This window comes from Gastrolobium bilobum, unplaced genomic scaffold (genome assembly GCF_033153095.1).
Source record: "Gastrolobium bilobum isolate Gb01-03AN ecotype WA unplaced genomic scaffold, APGP_CSIRO_Gbil_v1 utg26319, whole genome shotgun sequence".
Classification (NCBI taxonomy): domain Eukaryota; kingdom Viridiplantae; phylum Streptophyta; class Magnoliopsida; order Fabales; family Fabaceae; genus Gastrolobium; species Gastrolobium bilobum.
Window position 1 is genome coordinate 396,783 of NW_026898644.1, and position 13,350 is coordinate 410,132.

At 34.9% G+C, this 13,350-nt stretch overlaps 1 protein-coding gene across 1 annotated transcript; it reads right to left on the reverse strand.

Annotated features, from left to right (window-relative positions):
* Nucleotides 1-3,416: 3,416 nt before the first annotated feature.
* On the reverse strand, nucleotides 3,417-4,398 carry LOC133317978 (thioredoxin H2). The gene is made up of 3 exons (XM_061519898.1): nucleotides 4,213-4,398; nucleotides 3,985-4,107; nucleotides 3,417-3,857 (listed from the first exon to the last, which is right to left on the reverse strand). The coding sequence occupies exons 1-3, from the start codon at nucleotides 4,360-4,362 to the stop codon at nucleotides 3,717-3,719; spliced, it is 414 nt and encodes a 137-aa protein (XP_061375882.1). The 5' UTR covers nucleotides 4,363-4,398; the 3' UTR covers nucleotides 3,417-3,716.
* Between the last annotated feature and the right edge of the window lie 8,952 nt (nucleotides 4,399-13,350).

Sequence of the window (13,350 nt, forward strand, 5' to 3'; positions counted from 1 at the left end):
GCATGTACATTTGAGTATTCAGGCATGTTGATATGATGATGTAGTATTTAGTTTATGCTTATGTGTTGGATTGCATGATGTTAGACCTAGTGGCACGAAGCCAAGTTATGCATGCGCCCATGGATGGGTATATGATCCTATATGGATATCTGGTATGTCTGAAAGTATATACTGTATAAATTGTCTTTCGGGATACCTTGAGAGTGGGATTTGCAAATCCCCAGTTGTCCGATTTACAGAGGTTACTCTGTCCGATTTTTGTCTCCGTCAAATAAGAATTAAATTATAAGAAGTATGCAATGTGTTATGTCATGTGAAAAAGGATTAAAGAAAAAGAAAAAGTTAGCTCGTATTTTCGTAAGTTAAGTATTCCGCTGTTTCTGTTTGTATCATATGTATGCTAATTGGACCAGCTCGAGACGGGAGTGAGGCTGGAGCATATTAATTTTTTCCTTCAACTAGGGTCAAATCATTAAGCCATGAATCAATCTTTTTATTGGTTGAATGACCGGGTCTAGTTCTCAAACCTTGGATAAACTTGATAGTCATATTTATTGTTGTTAAAATCTCGATTTATCACTACGATTTTACGCTTTTACGATTTTTTTTCAACAAAACAATTTTACTAATATTCCAAACGCTTTTACGATTTTCTTACATTACGATTTTACGTTTTGTGATTTTTTAATCTCCTTCCGATTTTATTTAAGATCTCGATTATAACAATATTGGTCATATTCATTGAGTATATCTGTCCACGATGTCAGACGAAATTTTATATCAAATAAAGCTTTTAAGTCTGAAAAATATTTTCAATATTAAGGATTTACCAATCACTCGGCATAATTTTTATTAAATTTGAAAAAAACAATTATTTATACTATTTTTATCTTTATGATTCTTTTTCTTCGTATCTTTTTCACGCAACCTCACCTTTCTCACCTTCAAACTAATCTAATCAGATAAGATAATAAGGTGAAAGACAAAGTTGTAATCTTGGTGAAACCTCGCGTGCCACCTCCATGATGGAGGTTTGATACAATTTCTAGTCGATCATTTCCGTGTTCTGCAGACTCGAAAGATAATTCTATATTTCATGTGTATGATGATTATAATCTTGCACAAATGTATTTCCTTTTTATTTAAATAATATTTCTTTTTTGTAATAATAAAATTTTGTTTAGACAAGAGTTGAATTTAGACTATTGAAGCTATTTATAGAGTGATGAGATGACGCTTTCTTCTTGGTTGATTCTTTTCTTTTCTTTTTTTGTATATGTACAATGATGGGATTAAAGTTTGAATCTATGATTTACCCAAATCCTACACCACTAAATCAATTGCTTCCTTGGCTAATCCTTTGAGGTTCTCTAAAAGGATTTTTATAAATGTCTAGTTGAACGTAAAGGTGAATATGAGCGTCTCTAGAGATGAGTTGCATCGTGAAGGCACTATGATCATTTATTTACTTTTCCACAAGATAATCTCTTCGTTAATTCTTAATAAAAAATGTAAACATAACAAATTTAAAGTTATTTAAATTGTTTCATCTGACCTATCTCACTATTGTAAAAGTAAAGACTATAGCTGCACCTAACATCTGGAACACGATCAAAGTCGCCCTGAAGAAATACAGCTCAATAGTTGCAGGACGACAGATAAACAAGATAAAATCATAACCCAATTTTAATCCTTAACACTCTCTCACTTTTAAGCTGTTATTTTCAGGTATTTATGGCATTTGACATGAACCAAAGTTGAGCAAATACTTGGGTATCCAAGTAGACAAAACATATGCAGATCCAAAGTATTTTCACCAGTTGTTCAAAATGTGAGGAAAACTACAAGGGTTGAAATCTCATTTAGTTTCGCGAACTAATAATAGACTTATAGTTCTCAACTCTGCTTTACAGTTAATTTAAGTGCTTCTTGTCACGTTTTCTTTTGCCACAAAAGTATTAAACACATTGATTCCTAAACTAGCAACATCCAGTATGACTATTAAGAGATACAGCAGTGTTAGTCTCACATAACAATATTTGCATATTCGGAGTTACTTAACAATCGTTTTTCTTTTCAATTAATCCCTTCTATAAAGGAATTAATGGGGGAAACTATATTTAATTGTGGCACATATGAAATGGACGTCAAATGAATTTGGATAACAGATTATAGTGGCACTGAAATCATCACCCACAAAATATTACTTCTAATAGCTTATTTGTAAGGTGTCAGTTCTCACAAATCACAATCAACAAACTGGAAACTGAAGGCTCTTTAAGTGATTGCATACCCACCGCTCGTGGTCGTGGAAATTTCCTAAGATCTCAATCTCCAAATTTGGAGCAACCGAAATGTTTGACGTGGTTAGCGCAACCGAAATCAATTTTAATGCTTTTCTAAATAATTTATGAAGAAAATAAGAAGAAAATAAAATTGCAAACGACATTTTTAAGAAAATTTATCCAATCGTAACGTGAAGTTCTCTCTCATTCTTATTCTCTCTCCTTATTTAGGGTTGGCAAAATGGGTCAATCCGACTCAACCCAGAAAAAACAAACCGGGTTAGAGTTGGCTCGAAAAATAAACGAGTCAGAAAACTCAACCCAACGCGACCCGAGTCGGGTTAGGATTGGCTCGCGGGTTGGCTCGAAAAAATGAAAAATAAAATAAAATTTCATTGATGCTATAACTTCTAATTTTTTTTCCTAAATTATTAATTCATTCAATACAAAGACATTATACAGATAAACCAAAGAAATTTTTTTATTTGGACTTGGACTTGTTGACAGTTGGCACCACATTCACACTGTCACACATACTATAAAAAAGGTTTTTAATACACGGTTTTGGACTTATTGACAGCTGCAGGATATTTTTGTTGGGATTTTTGGAATTGGATTTTTAGGTTTTAGCTTTCCACTTTACCTTCGTTAATTTTTATACTTTTATATTAAAAAAAAACCAAGCCAACCCGTTTGACCCGTGGATTAGCTCAATTTTTTTCGAGCTGAAATGAGTCAGACTGACTCAAGTTACTAACTCATTTTTCCTAACCCAACCCAACTCATTTTAACTGAGTTACGAGCCAACCCGCTCAATTTTGCCAAGCCTATCCTTATCACCTCTAAATCAATGATCCTGGAGGAAATCTAGGGGCAGGGAAAAATTGGGAATGAATTGCCTCACATGTTATTTATAGAATAAGGTTTATATTTACAAAGTTTACAAGTTTAAACAAAAAAAATTATAAATTTGTAAACAATATAATCATCGTCTTATTTATCATGTAAGATGATTGTTATCATTCATGGTCAAATAAACAGAGAAAAATATATTAGGATAGAAAATAATAAAATCATCAATTCATCACCATTGATACCATCATAAATAGCTATGGCATATGACCTAGTCATGTTGAAAAACCCACACCAGAATTTCTGCCAACATTGTATATGTGGCAAGGAAATCCAGTAATTTTCGAAAAAGCAAGACAATGTATGTTATCATAGACATGGTCCAAGTAGGCATTATCTTCCAGAAGCAACCCAATGAGTTTAAATTTCACTCATCATCGTCATAACATAACATCATAGCCAAATCCAACCACTTATGCTCACTCAGTATATTTTCTTTAATTAAAGAGAAAAAGAAAAGGAAAAAGAAAGATACATAGCTGAATAATGAAGAGAGAGATGGGTGGTTCTAACTTCTAATTAAGATTGGGAAGCTCGGTGTTTCTGAATCTTCTTCTCAAGCTCATCCTTTTTGGCGCCAACAACCCTCTCAATCTCTTTCCCTTTCTTCACCAACACGAATGTCGGCATCGCCTGCACCTCAAACTCCTTCGCCACATCCTATTGTTCGTTTCCCCCATAAATCAAACATTGTCAGTTAAATAATAATAATAATAAAAATAAAATAAACAAAATAATTCAGATAATCAGATTGAGTTAGAGAGAGAGAGAGAGAAAGGAATATGACAGATAATTCGTCGACGTCGATCTTGATGAATTCAACATCGGTGAAGTTTTCGGCCATGGCGTGAATTGCTGGCTCTATGAATTTGCATGGTCCACACCACGAAGCAGAGAAATCTATAACAACCTAAGGAAAAGGAGAGAGAAAAAAAGACTCAGATCTCCACCACATCATAAACAAAAGGGGGAAAATTGAGATCCGATGAGAGAGAGAGAGAGAGATGGCGATTACGAGGTTAGAGGAGTCCTTGATGTCGTTGAAGTGAAGCTGCCAGCGCGCCGAAGAGTGGAAGGTTTCGACGCGAGAATTCTCCGCCGAAGACGACGCCGCGTGTGCGTCGCCGCCGCCGCCACCAAAGATGGAAGAGAGAAAAGCCCCCATTGCTTTTGTTTAATGGTATTTGCTATGCTGGACTTACACACTACGCATTCTTTATATATTCTCAACATGTTGATTCCACATAATCATCCATACTTTCTACCTTTTTTTTTTCTTTATAAATATAATAGGGGTTTGTATGTATCATATTACATGACACAAAAAATTTTCTACACACAATATTTCGTGGGGCTTACATTTTTTGAAGCAAAACAAAAAAAACTAAGGCATGCAAAACAAATCTCTATAACATTACATAATCAATTTTCCTACAACATAACTCTTATAAAATTCAATATAATATAGGGTTTATTATTTGGGAAATAATTATCTCATGTTGCATGAGATAATTATCTCATGCAACAGAGACAAAATAATGGAGTCCATTATTTTTTTTTTCTTTTTTTGAAAAAATAGTAGACCCCACAATTTTATCTATGTTGCATTAGATAATCTCTTATTATTTATGCTTTATTTTCCTTCGGCAAATAAATTTAAAGAATCATAATCATATAAAAATGGGTGAAAATATTATATGTGAAGAATCATAACTAATCAATGATATAAGATTTATTGTTAGATGTCTAGTAGTTGGATAAATAATTGGGAAAACTTCATCAATGCCCCTGTAGTTTTCTTCAGAATCATTTATGCTCCTGTGATTTTTTTTTATCACATATGCCTCTGTGATTTGTAAAAGGGTATGTTTTTTATCACATATGCTCCTGTGATTTTTTATCTTTTACAAAGCACAGGGGCATATGTGATAAAAAAAATCGCAGGGGCATAGGTGATTATGAATCAAATCATAGGAGCATTGGTGAACTTTTCCCTAAATAATTTTATCATTATTTTTTATGTTATAGGATATAAATTTATTTTTTACATATAGGTTAAAGTATATTGGACCCATATTTTCTCTTTCTCTTTCTTTTCCCACATAAATCGCATGGTCTCCACACATTTTTATTTGTGTAGGAGATAAATTTATGAGAAAAAAAAAAATTTACACCCCCTTCGATTTCCTTGTTAATATGAGTCCCACAGATAACTTTTTCTAATATAGGAGCCTCATATGACTTTTGTCTCAATGGCATAAGAAGGCTCATCTTGTATAACATGAGAACATTGAGAAATATAAAACCCTAAATTTATCTCCTATAAAATAAGAAAGAGTAGATCCTATAATATAATTATACATTGCTGGCTTGCTATGCCTTGTTTTAGTTTCACATCAAATAAAGGGTTTGATGTTTGTAGGAGATATTAGTCTCACATAGTTTTTTATATATATATATATATATATATATATATATATATATATATATATATATATATATATATATGACATAATTTTATTTCTACTTGAGTATTTTTGAATTAAATGTGTATAAATAGAATCCAATGACATAAGAATAGAGGATTCTTTTTATATATAAATTTTAAGAATTTGGCTTTTTTTAAATTAGAACCATACTTTAGAAAATAAATTCGAATTTATAATCATTGAGTAAAAAAACTAAAAATTGAGATTATGATCAAGGATTGAAGATAATTTATATGCCAACTATAAAAGAGGAAATAGAAGAATCACAATTATCCAAATATAAAATCCAAAAAACATAAACACATCTTGACGTTCAATGGCATGATGACCAGTGAACCAGACACAGGGTGTTTACATTCCCAATTTCCCATCTCAATAGAGGATGGTAAAATTAAAATGAAGTGGGAAATTTACACTGTTTAGATCCCTGTTACAATTCTTGGTATAGAGCTACCAAGAATCACCCCAGAAAACCGACTCACAGAAACGGAAAACATAAAGAACAACACCAGAAATTTATACTTGGTTCAGAAATTCTTTATAAAAGAATTTCCTACATCCAAGTTGGCCAGTGAGGGTCAAACGCCCTGTAGCATGCACTCTTATTCAGAAACAGATAATAGGTACAAAGAGTTCAAGATACTAAACTTGTAACTCTACCAATACAGCATATACAAGGCATATAACAGAGAAAGAAAAATAGAACTACAAAGATACATCACATGTACACTATCACAGTACATATAAAAACAAGAACTTGCAAACTAAAGACGTGTAAAGGAAAGATTTCACCAATCAGGCATCCAGCTCCACCTAAACCGTGGATTACTCCATGGGAGCTCACAACCTCTTCTGCAACCAAGAAAAGCTCCACGATGCAACACCTCCTCACCAACGTTTGCAAGAATCTCCAGAAAGTAAACCGATCAAACTATGTATCTTTGTAATAGGAACAACTTTCTCAACAGCCTTGAGATGAGATTCACAAGTTTTCACACTCAAATCGTCCTCACAGGTTTTGACACAAACCCTAAGTTTCCCCTTTTTTGTTCAGAGAAAAAGAAAATGAACCGAGAGAGAGAGAGAGAGAGAAAGAACTCAAGGAATCACAAAATGAATGCCACGTTATCCCTGAAAAATCTGAGCCTCAGCGTTAAATGAAAGCATAGGTATTATAATATCAACCAATTTCAACTTAACCAAAAACGGCAGCGTATTTGTAATGCAGCTGATATAAAAAATATCAATATATATGGGCCTTACCAATAAACACAGTAGGATATATTTTAGGCCCAATAGCAAACAAACAGGTACCAACATGATTTAGAAAATACAGTTTAACAAATCTCCACCTATTTACTAAACATACAACAGAACACAGTGCACACCAGAGTTTTCTGACGTTTAACCCAAGGCCTATGCTATGCATGCAATTTAGGGAGGTTTTATTTTTAGCAAATTTAGAGCCTCCCTAAATTTACTAAGAGGAACAGTCTTAGTCAAAATATCTGCAGGATTAATTTCAGTTGGTATTTTATTCACACTAACCTGACCATTACTAATTATTTCCCTTATGAAATGCAACCTAACATCTATATGCTTGGTCCTTTCATGGTATGCACCATTTTTGGACAGGTGTATGGCAGATTGAGAATCAGAAAATACCTTAGGAGGGTCCTTACCTAGACCCAACTCAGAGACAATTCCATGTAGCCACATTGCCTCCTTGACAGCTTCTGTGAGAGCCACATAATCTGCTTCAGTTGTGGAGAGTGCCACAATGTGTTGCAAGCTTGCTTTCCAGCTCACCACATTTCCTCCCACACAGAAAACAAAACCAGTTAGAGATCTTCTTTTGTCAAGATCAGCAGCATAGTCAGAATCACAATACCCAGTAATATCACAATTAACTGAGTTTTGAGCAGTATAATGAATGCAGCAATCAACAGAGCCACTAAGGTATCTAAGCAACCATTTCACAGCATTCCAATGTTCCTTAGATGGTTTACTCATGTATCTACTTACTACACTAACACTATAAGCAATATCAAGCCTAGATCCTATCATGGCATACATTAGGCATCCAACAGCATTAGAATATGGAATATTGCACATAAAAGAAGCCTCATCCGAGGCTAACTCACCATCTACAGCCTTTAACCTGAAGTGACCAGCAAGGGGAACACTTACAGGTTTGGCCAGGTACATGTCAAAGGTCTTTAAGACCTTTTTCACATACTCAGATTGAGAGAGTCAATATCCTCTCATCTCTTTTTCTTGTAATGTCAATGCCAAGTATCCTTTTGGCTGGACCAAGGAACTTCATCTCAAATTCCTTTTTCAACAATGATTTCAGATTATTAATTTCATTTATGTCCTTAGATGCAATTAACATGTCATCAACATAAATCAACAAGTAGATAAAACAGTCATCATGCAGTTGTTTAAAGTACACACAATGATCAAAACTACTCCTATTAAAGCCTTTGGACAAAACAAAGTCATCGAATCTCTTATACCACTGCCTAGGGGCTTGTTTTAACCCATAAATGGACCTTTTCAAAAGGCACACTTTGTTCTCAGCCCCTTTTTTATAAACCCTTCGGGTTGCTCCATGAATATGAGCTCTTCAAGGCTGCCATGCAAGAAGGCAGTCTTGACATCCAATTGTTCCAATTCTAAATCATGAATTGCAACAACTGAAAGTATGAGCCTAATTGAAACATGTTTCACAACAGGGGAGAATATTTCATTGTAATCAACCCCCTCAACTTGTGAAAAACCCTTAGCAACAACCCTTGCCTTAAACCTGGCAGCTTCAACACCTGGGATTTATGGCTTCCTTTTAAAAATCCATTTGCATCCAATCACCTTCTTGTTCTTTGGATGCTCCACCAAAACCCAAGTCTTATTTTTCTCAAGAGACTCCATCTCTTCCTTCATGGCTTTTAGCCAATGAATTTTAGAATCCAGCTTCATAGCCTCTTGGTATGAGCTGGGTTCATTAAACTCCAGCACATCTCCAACTTGGAGTGCAAATGCTATGACATCTGCATGTGCAAAACGACTTGGAGGTCTTATATTCCTCCTAGTCCTATCTCTGGATAGCAAATAATCCTCTAGATTATCTCTATCCAGTTCCACATCATGCTCCTCAATGGGAATGTCATTCCCATCATCTTGAACTTCAGCAACAGTGTGTTGTTGTTCATTTTCAGCCACATTAGGTTGCTGCCCAGTGTTGTTGGGCAGCTCCACCTCCAACTCAACAGTCCTAGGAGGATGCTCTTTGTCACTCAGTTCGGATATGTCTTTATAGAATGTGTTTTCTTCGAAAATCACATCTCTACTTATGACACACTTCCTTTCAGCTATGAGCCATAGCTTATATCCCTTAACACCTGAAGGATAACCAACAAAGACAGATTTAACAACTCTAGGACTCAACTTATCTTGTTTTACATGCATGTATGCAAGACAACCAAATGGTTTTAAGTGTCCTAGACTTGGTGGCTTACTAGACCAAAGCTCCATAGGGGTTTTAAGACCTATAACTGTGGATGGGCTCCTATTTATAAGGTAACAGGCTGTGGAAACAGCCTCAGCCCAAAAAGATTTAGGGAGACCAGATTCAGCCAGCATACATCTGACCTTATTTAGGATGGTTCTATTCATCCTTTCAGCCACCCCATTTTGTTGGGGTGTTTCAGCACAAGTTATGTGCCTCTTAATACCATGCTCATTGCAAAAATAAAAAAATTGATTATTGCAAAACTCAAGCCCATTATCAGTCCTTAGGACCTTGACTTTCTTATCAGTTTCATTCTCTACAAGGGTCTTCCAATTCTTGAAGTTATCAAAGGCTTGATCTTTTTGCTTCAAGAACATGATCCATACTCTTCTAGAATATGAATCCACAATAGAAAGGAAGTAATGGCAACCAGAGAGAGAAGGGGGAACATTAGGAGATCCCCACAAATCAGAGTGTATGTAATCAAGGACTGATTTAGAAAAATTTGAAGAACTAGGAAAGGGTAACTTGTGTGTTTTCCCTAAAATGCAATTTTCACAGAAATCAACACAAGTTACTTTCTTAGGACTTAAAATACCTTGTTTACATAACTCAGACAGACCCTGGTTGCTGATATGACCCATTCTCTTATGCCAGAGAACAGATTCATCATCCTTGGCTGCTGTTATACAACTTTCAGATGAAACAGCATGGCCCTGTAATATGTACAGGCCATTAATTAACCTCCCTTCCATTAGAATCTCACTACCCTTAAGAACAGTGAGTGAACCTTGCTCACTCTTGAATAACAGCCCACTTGAGTCAAGCATACCTAGAGAAATTAAATTTCTCCTCAAGTCAGGGACATACCTCACTTCTTTGAGGATTTTATGGCTGCCATCAGCCATTAGAAACTTGACAGCCCCAATCCCTTCTATTTGACAGATCTGGTCATTCCCCATAAGGACCTTTCCACCCTTTTGGAACCTTAAACCAGCAAGCCACTCCTTCCTAGGAGTCATGTGAAAAGTGCAACCTGAATCCATAACCCATTCAGCCTCAAAGCCCTTATTAGACACCATAAGGACTTCAGCACCCTCACACCCACTAAGTAAATTTGCATACTCAGTTTTAGTTGCTGCCTTTTCAGCTCCCTTATTATTTTCAGGGCAATTCTTCTTGATATGCCCTTCTTTATGACACAACCAGCAGGTAAGTTTACCTTTTGGCTTCTCCTTATTTTTATTACCTTGTGTGTTCTGGTTAGGTTGGGATACATTATTGTTTCCCTTCCATTTATTTTTAAATTTCCCTTTCTTGTTCCATTTACCCTTCACAACCAGCCCCTCAGCATGAGACTTTTTATGGGAGAGTATTTCAACCTCCCTTGCTTTCAAAGCTTCAGTTATCTCATCTAAGTCCATTCCCCCTTTGCTATATTTTATAGCATCTTTTACACCCCTATAAGAATCTGGAACAGAATTCAAGAGGATCAAAATTTGATCCTCATTTGAGGCAGTTGCCCCAGCATTATCCAGATCTAAGGTGAGTTTGTTAAACTCATCAAGATTGTCCTCCAGGCACTTAGAAGGATCCATCTTGAAGGAAAAGAATTTCTCCTTCAAAAACATCTTGTTTGGGGCAGATTTAGTTTGATAGAGAGCCTTAAGCTTTTCCCAGAGCTCTCTAGGATTAGTTATCTTACAAACACGCCTAAGGACACTATCAGACAGATTTACAACAATTAGACTATGAGCTAAAGCCATTAAGTCTTTTAGTTTCTTAGGTGTCAGGGAATTAGGAAGATCCTTTTCAGGACCAACAACATCCTCACACTTCTGTTGGACCAAGACAGCCATCATCTTGATCTTCCACATGTTAAAGTCACCCCTCCCATCAAACTTCTCCACCTCAACCTTGGTGATACCCATCCTCTTCAGCTTCCAACAACAGATAGCACGAGGACCAGAGGGAAAAAGACAGAGAACACGGAACAGAAACAGATACTGACCAGAAGAAAAAAGGAACCAAGAACCTAAGCTCTTGATACCACTTGTTACAATTCTTGGTATAGAGCTACCAAGAATCACCCCAGAAAACCGACTCACAGAAACGGAAAACATAAAGAACAACACCAGAAATTTATACTTGGTTCAGAAATTCTTTATAAAAGAATTTCCTACATCCAAGTTGGCCAGTGAGGGTCAAACGCCCTCTAGCATGCACTCTTATTCAGAAACAGATAATAGGTACAAAGAGTTCAAGATACTAAACTTGTAACTCTACCAATACAGCATATACAAGGCATATAACAGAGAAAGAAAAATAGAACTACAAAGATACATCACATGTACACTATCACAGTACATATAAAAACAAGAACTTGCAAACTAAAGACGTGTAAAGGAAAGATTTCACCAATCATGCATCCAGCTCCACCTAAACCGTGGATTACTTCATGGGAGCTCACAACCTCTTCTGCAACCAAGAAAAGCTCCACGATGCAACACCTCCTCACCAACGTTTGCAAGAATCTCCAGAAAGTAAACCGATCAAACTATGTATCTTTGTAATAGGAACAACTTTCTCAACAGCCTTGAGATGAGATTCACAAGTTTTCACACTCAAATCGTCCTCACAGGTTTTGACACAAACCCTAAGTTTCCCCTTTTTTGTTCAGAGAAAAAGAAAATGAACCGAGAGAGAGAGAGAGAGAGAGAAAGAACTCAAGGAATCACAAAATGAATGCCACGTTATCCCTGAAAAATCTGAGCCTCAGCGTTAAATGAAAGCATAGGTATTATAATATCAACCAATTTCAACTTAACCAAAAACGGCAGCGTATTTGTAATGCAGCTGATATAACAAATATCAATATATGTGGGCCTTACCAATAAACACAGTAGGATATATTTTAGGCCCAATAGCAAACAAACAGGTACCAACATGATTTAGAAAATACAGTTTAACAATCCCCTTTCCACTTATGCCTCTCAACTAGTTCAAAACTTGATTGTTCATACCTTGGTTGAAATTGAGTATGATATTCTTCCATGTTATATAATTCATCAGTGATTTTTAATTTTCCTTTTTTAATGTTGAGCACTAGTAGTCAATCGAATCGACCAATTGTTCAAAATATACCATTTTTTTAACATTTTAGATTTAATATAGGTGGCCAGAAGCCGTAGAGCTATATATATATATATATATATATATATATATATATATATATATATATATATATATATATATATATAGCCTGGAAAAAGGAAAAAGAAAAATCTAAGGGAGCGTTTAGCATAGGAGAATTTTTTTTATTCGAGAATCTCGATTTTCAAAAATATAATTTTTTACATTCAGTTTACGATAATATCCAAAAATTAAAAATTTAAAAAAATTTAGTTTCCCGAAAATCCTGAAAAATATCGCGTACCAAACGTCCTCTAAAAAAAATACCGTGTATTTTTTTCATTGACAAATACGCAAATTTGAGAACCCTTATGTGCTTTCATCATTCTGATACAACATTTTAAGGCTTGTGTTGCTCGAATCTCTATTAGTTTGTGAGTGGATCGCATCTATGAAGTACCGATACTTTAAAAATTTTAACGTGTCGTATCCGATTTTTTTCGACACTCCGACACTTCTCGATACTCCAATATTCTTTGCAAAGACTCAAAAAATGTTCAAATGTTACGTTACGTTGCATTTTGAGTTCCAACTATTAGATTTGTTAAATTACGATTACGATTTTATTGAGTTTAATATAAACATTTGGGATATATTATGTTTCTTTGCAAAATTGATGGGTATTATAAGTTTAGCTTTATTTTTTTGTTAAATTATTGAATACTAAATATAATATACATTATATAAATTAAAAACATTATATAATATCAAAACGTGTCTTAACGTGTCAAAATTTAACATTTTTTAGAATTAACGTGTCAGAATATCATGTCGTGTCGTATCTCGTGTTGATGTCGGTGCACCGCATATATAAATTTTGGTTAAATTAGTCCTAATACCTTTTAGAAAAACTCCAACTAGATTTACATTTTAATGATCAAATCTATAGAAGTTTAAAGTTTTTTAATTGGGTTGCTTTATTTATTTAACCTATTATTGTATATTATAGCATAAGTTACAA

Bases quoted from the DNA above. Each gene is read 5' to 3' on its own strand.
- LOC133317978 (XM_061519898.1), bottom strand. From the start codon at position 4,362: ATGGGGGCTTTTCTCTCTTCCATCTTTGGTGGCGGCGGCGGCGACGCA. The intron at 4,108-4,212 runs GTAATCGCCATC...CCTTTTCCTTAG, and splicing joins TCAAGGACTCCTCTAACCTC to GTTGTTATAGATTTCTCTGC. The intron at 3,858-3,984 runs GTCATATTCCTT...AACGAACAATAG, and splicing joins TCGACGTCGACGAATTATCT to GATGTGGCGAAGGAGTTTGA.